Source organism: Scardinius erythrophthalmus (assembly GCF_964197995.2).
Source record: "Scardinius erythrophthalmus genome assembly, chromosome: 5".
Classification (NCBI taxonomy): Eukaryota; Metazoa; Chordata; class Actinopteri; order Cypriniformes; family Leuciscidae; genus Scardinius; species Scardinius erythrophthalmus.
In genome coordinates this window covers 16,300,217-16,307,276 of record NC_138225.1, presented here as the reverse complement: position 1 = coordinate 16,307,276, position 7,060 = coordinate 16,300,217, and the positions used below count along the sequence as shown (strand labels likewise).

At 37.0% G+C, this 7,060-nt stretch overlaps 1 protein-coding gene across 1 annotated transcript in view; it reads left to right on the top strand.

Moving 5' to 3' along the window:
* Window positions 1-605: 605 nt before the first annotated feature.
* The window catches only part of abca2 (ATP-binding cassette, sub-family A (ABC1), member 2), a 61,949-nt gene continuing 55,494 nt past the window's right edge, over window positions 606-7,060 (top strand). Inside the window, exon 1 of the mRNA XM_081365565.1 lies at window positions 606-1,138. Within this exon, the coding sequence (XP_081221691.1) occupies window positions 1,073-1,138 (66 nt within the window). The 5' untranslated portion in view covers window positions 606-1,072. The remainder of the gene's footprint in view (window positions 1,139-7,060) is intronic.

Here is a 7,060-nt window from a genome sequence, read left to right as displayed (position 1 = left end):
TATTGTTGTAAATATGGTAAAAAAAGACGTCAAAAATTCATACCAGTTTTTTAAACATTGTTTGAAGCTAAAGGTGACAAAATGTTGCTGTTATTTTCAGCGTGAGTCGCTTTACAAACGGCGCCCCATATGCTGTATTCTGTCTATGAGTCAGAACATTGAAGTTAAAGAGAACGACTCCTTCAAATGATTCGTTAAAAAAAAAAAACTATTTACTTATTGCCTCTGGTAGGCTAATATTAAAATCCCCCAGTTAATGGTCTCCCACAGAGTTGCCCTAGAACATCTGGCCTTTATGCGTGTCTAATGGTTGTTGGTGGAACATAATTATTAATCTGTCATATATTTTTTTTTCTGTACAAATCGTGATTCCTGTAGGAACTGTAGTCGTGCTATTTATTTCCAACCGCATACTGATGAAACCAGTGCCATGCTGTAGAGGGTGCCATTCGCTTTTCTCACTCTCAAAACTCTTTTCAAGGGTAACTCGCTATAATAACACACTGAACAAAGACTTCATGCAATCCACGACAGCCACAAAAAAAAAAAAAAAAAAAAAAATTGTGATCTCGGATAAATCTGTCCATCCAGGAGGGATTTACCTCAGTCCCAGAAGTAAAGCTAAAGATGAGGAGATTAAAATGTTCTCACATCGATGGAGTTTCTATAAATAGCCCAGCGTCGCAGAATGATGAGGATTCAACAGCGCATCAGTAATCCAGCTGAGGCAGCCGCTAGATTACCATAAAATCACATCTGATCTACTTGACACATCGGTCGCGCGCTCAATGAAGAGCTCAATATAGGCTAGGCTACTATAACAATAAGAAACCTTCGCTCGCTACGTTTGGCCAAAGCTGACAGGGGTATCCGCCCACTGCTTAATGAGATGCGAATATCTGTATCTGCTTGCTACCAAAAGAGCTGATCACAAACCCAGCCCTGTTATTTCAGGATGTTTGGCTTTGTCACACGCCGGGGAGGACAAAATGCAAATAAAGCGGAATCTCAAAACAACAACACTGTGATGAATAGATTATAATTTGTGACTTCATTCTCCAACTCATCGAAAATGGGATTTCTTCACCAGCTACACCTTCTCCTGTGGAAGAACGTGACTTTAAAGCGGAGGGGACCGGTAAGACTGTCTTACACGTATCGCGTTTAAAAAAAAGAAGAAAAAAAAAGTATTATTATTTTATTCAGGCCTTGCTTTTTTTGTTTAAACATCGCTAGAGATGCACGAGCAGGCGGGTGTCAGTACGGATTGAGGTAGCCTATTGCATAAACAGTCTACAGGCAAATAAAATGTTTATCATGGCTGTAATATGCTACTGCTTCAGCACGATTTGGCCATCTAAATATTTAACAATTTTCTAAATCTGTTGAAACAATGTGGGCGGAGCCAAATAGCTTAAAGGAAGTTGTGTTGACAGTCGATCACATAGCCTACTAACAGGTTGTTTAGGAAACTAACAGGTTGTTGTCTGAACAACGCATGCTAGTTTGACTTTGACCACACATCTCAGGCAACCTGTTAGCAGGGTGAGATTGTTAGCTGGTGCTGATGTTGAGAAAATAACCATTTTATCCCTGTTGTGTATCAGAGTGTACTGAACCAGATGAAATTCAACCCCCTCTAACGTTCAGGTACATTAAACAAACATGCAATATGCAAAATGTCTGCCTTATGACATGTCACTGGCCTTTAACTACCAGGAAACATGCTCCTGGTGCTTCAAGGACTAAAGTACTGTGGTGTTCACCATCCAGCCCTGAATGAAAATGTTAGTGCTAGTTATCATGCAGTTTTGTCATTTTTATCTCCAGAGGGCTAATTTTAATACGTTTGTAGGAGCAGAGTAACCTTTATATATCCTCGTGGGAGGGGTAAATGCAATGTTGCGAAAGCAAAAAATTGAATCTGTGCCCAGTTGCACAGAAAACCTTAATGTAAATACCCAAATGTAATGGGTATTATTACTAATAGCATTCTTTGCCACTGGCTGCAAAGCAAAAAGTAATTTTTTAATATACAGTGGAATCCAAAAGTCTGAAACCACCTTTTCAGATTGATTAAATGTTCATTTTTCAATTGCTGTTTTTCACTAATTAGTATGCTGCTAATATTATTTGTAATGGAAAAATGTTATTTAAAAAAAAAAAGCAAAATAGATGCTTTTTCGTTTGTGTTTGCAGATTTTGGGACCCTACTGTGCATGCGATATGCAATCAATGCATAGAAAAAAATACACTGTGCCTAAGTATCCATATACAAAATACTAAATTAACTATAATATTGACAACACAACATTTACATGTTACATTTTGAATATTAAATGCTAGCATTATGTGCTATTTTAGAGCAAACTGGCTCACAACTGGGAGTTTCTGGGAGTGATATAACAGTCAAAATATTTATATAAAGGGCATGCCAATTTTATTGTACGAGTAAATGTAGCAGGATTTTAAAAGTGCTTGTAACTTTATTATTATCTTGATCAAATTAGCTTTCTGTAACTGTCTAACCAAATCTGGTATAAAAGTGGGCTCTCAAGAGCCTTGCCCTAACACCCAAATAGTAAATAAGCAACACTACTTTGAGTAGCATTTTTGACCTTGAGAAGATACTGAATTACTAAGCATTGTTCCTATCTTTATGAGTCTTGCTGCTCCATTGTTATTTTTAGAAGCAGTAGCATTTTACAATTGCTCACGTTAGCAGCAGACGTCATGCTCCCTGGAGGCAAGGATCGCCCCAGTAAGAATAGAAACAGTTACGTCACTGGTTTGGTTTGATCACATAGGTCCACTTCAGGGGGAGTTTGAAGGCTTTGTAGATAGATGGGGCCCTGGGAAGTGGTTAGTCAGCAAAAGGTTCAGTCTGCTCTGTCCTGTGGATGCTAAATGAATGAGGTCTAGTGAGTTCAGCTCTCTACTGGCTGCCTGCCTTTACTGGTTACTCACTACTGTCAGTGATGACTGCTGTCAGCTCTTTGTCAAGAGTGTTTGTGGTTTAATGGTGGTGGAGTGCAGGTGTGTTCAGATGTTTGTCAAAGACGCATATACACATATAAAAGTTGTATGGTATGGATGATGTTTTTATGATTTAGACTTGATGTAATGATTTACTGTGCAATCTGGGTTGATTACAGAAAAGGAAGTTGATGTGTAGGGCAATTATCTTAATGTTTGCACTCTAAGACTGATATGTTATGCTGATTTGATGATGAGGATGCATTTATGTTCCATAAAATCCCTCACAGCTTGTATTGTTTGTCTCAGCTGTCTGGATCCCACTGATGTTTCTCTATAACCCAATCACAATATTTGATCAAGCAAAAATGGGGCTCCAGATTAATGACCAGGGAATCTCTGGCTCCTAAAACTCAAAAGAATCGCTCAAATTACTAGAAATTAGAAAAAAAGTGAAAAGTGTCCACTTGACCTTTTTCTTGTATTTTCTTTTTGGAGTGAATAATATCAAAATTAAAATGCTTATTTTTAGCACTATTGTAAAATTTACATTGCACAGGTGGCACAGAAGTGCCTCTGAACTGTAACACAATTACAGCTGTATACTGTGATACCAGAGGCTGAGTAGGCATAATTTAGTCTGGATTTTATGCAGCATTGCGTCTTTACACTGAATTTTGAGCAGGCATAGAGCAGTCTTAAAGGATCTATTATGCCCCTTTTACAAGATGTAATATAAGCCTCAGGTGTCCCCAGGATGTGTCTGTGAAGTTTCAGCTCAAAATACCCCACAGATCATTTATAATACCATGTTGTAAATGCCATTTTTTTGAGTGAAAGAAAAAACATGCGTGTATCTTTAAATGCAAATGAGCTGCTGCACCCCACCCTGCTTTCCAAAAGAGGGCGGAGCCTTTACAGCTCATGCCTCAGAAACTCTGCCAACAACAAAACAAACATCTGTAACAAAATGTTTGGTTTTGATGATCATCCCTATCTCGCGATCACGCTCACGTGACTTTGCAGTTCTTCATCATCATGAAAGTTATTATTTTCAGTTATTAAGTATCAGTTTATGGTTTTCTGAGCGCACACACCCGAAGCACGTGCACAGAAAGCTGGCTGTCAGATGCCATGTGCCGTAAGTAGTATTAATCGAATTTCTGTGCTGAATGTGCTTAGACCCTCAAATACACACAAGGTTGGCAAGAACACCTGAAATTCACATAAACACAGTCGGTTATGTCTGTGAACGTAAAACGCAGGGAAAGAAATCGCATGTGTATATTAGATCCATGTATTCAAGTGAAAGCATTGTAATACATAGTACCTATTGCCGTATATGATGTTAATGCGATTCAAACAACAAAAGAAAAGCAGAAAATCTGTTTGAATTGATTTGAATTGAATAACTTTAGTAGCTTTATAAAGAATACATTTCTTACTTAATGCTGCTGTTAAATGCTCTGGTGAGGAGCTAAGATAATTGGGCAGATTCCGTGCCAGTCGTCGTGGGCAGGGCTTGTTCCAATGTGACAGCACACCACATTCCTCAACAGCTCATTTTGAGACACTGTTTCAGATTTATGGGGAAAATAACAAATGGAATGGATGGATTTTTACCACAATAGAGGGTGTGCATTGATGTCATTTTCCCGCTGGAACACGTCACCTCAGTCGGACTGAGTGGCAGAAGAGCTGCTGCATGACTGGATTTAATAGGGGATACTGCGAAAACGCCAGTAATACAAACGATTATCAGTTTAAACTCGATTTAGTGTTCGTTACAACTTACAACTTACCAAAGATCCAGTGATCCATGGATATTGACATGCAGGCAGGAATCATGTTTCATGACATTTAAATGTGCCTGTTTTTGATGAAATACAAATTTTAGGGAAATACATAAAGCAAATTTGCCTGTGAACACATTATATAAATACAATATAGGTAGGTCTAAATCCATGACATCACTTATATCAATGTTATATATATCATCATATTGTCTAGCCCTAAAACTTGTATAGTTTTTTGTCAGTGTTAATTTAAATGCATCCATTTATGCAGAATATACAAGGGTAAATATTTAATTGATGATTTGTCAATACAATATATAACAATACAATATATAGGGTATGATTTTACCCCTAAATTCAGCTTATTGACACACAATGATAACTATAAATCCACCTTTCGCTGCCTGGATCCAGTTGTTTCTGTGTTCTGTAGCTTTCAGCAGTCTGTTAAAATATACCTCAGATTTCTGTACACACACTGCGGACACAAATATGTTCAAAAACAATATATAAGTCAATTTTGCATAATAGGTCCCCTTTAACTCGGTTGTGTTAAGATGCCTTTGGTTTGATTTCCTAATTATGTTTTTTATAAAATTGCTTTCCAATTTGATAATGTCACAATGATTCTTATTCTACTTGTGCTATATACAAATTATAATTATGTATTTTTTTTTTTACTTAGAAAACCATTTACTATAAATTCTGTTCAGAATGTGTAATTTTAGAAATGTCATTGTCATATGAACACACAATCGGTAATGAACACATCACAGTAACGTCTTTGTTCATTTCAAATTAGACATGACGAAAAATAATTTGCAGTTTATTTATTAACGAGTCAGTGGTTCGATCGATTCAAAGCGATACCTTTTAAGATGGAGACTTATTCTTAAAAAAGACTTGTTCATAAACCATTGTTATTTGTTGTGCAACGCCAATAAGATTTTAAATTGCTGTTCCAATTATTATTTTTTTTGCCACATTTGTGACTCTTTTGGTCTCTTTTACTCTCACAGTCTGGAGCCATGATTAAACCCTCTCACCCACTAGTCTGGGTGACTGTGCTGTTTTTTAACAAAGCGATATCTCCACCTCCTACCCCATCATAAAAAAATTCCCATTTCATTGAGTCTGTGTTATGGATTGTGTTACGGTCCCTGCTCGAAGGTTGGGTGAATATTAACCCAAAATTGGTATTTTAATGCCTCGGCTGCCTTTACCTTATGCCAAGTGCAACACAGGCTGACCTACTTCCTTCAAGCTTCAATCCCTGAACAATTGGTTGAGGCAGGGATGGGCAAAACTGTCTGCGTAACTATGGATACAGAGATAGAAAGAGAGACTGATAGATGGATAAAGCGAGAAAGAGTCAAGACACGAACAGCAGTCTGATAACTGGACAGTCATCAAGAGAGAGCGAGTTAGTGTATGCCAGCTGTCTGAATTATACATGCAGACTGTACGTTAATGGAATCACAGAATGTGTTCTGTGTGCTGGTTTTATGCTGTGATCTCACTAATAGAAACACAGATACTCTACATTTCATCATTAAAATTTCACTTTGTATATGTGGAGATGAGGGTATTGCACATTTCTTTCCATTAAGAACGTCTGCTAAAATGCTGTCTTAAAAGGCTCAGATTTCCTATGATGACATCATAGATTTGTGTTATAATAATGTAACGTTTAGCCTATATGCCAGTTATATTAACATAAGCGTTTTAAGACAATGTGAATATACCATTTACAGAATAGCATTACAGAAAGTCTGTGACCTTAGACATTAGTTGCATTAACTTTCTGTCAGTGTTGTGAAATAAGAGAGTAAGTCAGTGGTCTCCGAAATTTAATATGAGTTTAGCAAACTGCTGCGCTCCATTTTTGTGATGAAAATTAGGTGGAAGATCCATGAGAAATATTAAGTGTTCAAAGACTGTTAATTCAGCAAGCAATAAAGTTATACTGCAGTAGTGAGCCCCTTTTGAGAGTAAGCTTTCTTCAGTGGAAAACTGATCTCATATACAAGGACAAAATGATTCAATTACTTTAAAAGGAAGTTAATTGAGAAGCAGTATGTATTTGAGATCCATTGGATTGTAATCACATTATGGAATGTGTTATAGTACAGTGATATGGCAACAGTTACTGTTCTTGTACTGATATTAATTTCTCTTACTAATTTCAGTTCTTTCTTTTCATCTCAACTAATTTCTCCAGTTAATTCAGCCTACAAACAGCCCACAACTCCATTCTAACTTTGGTTTGTAGATAATTTCTCTTTTTG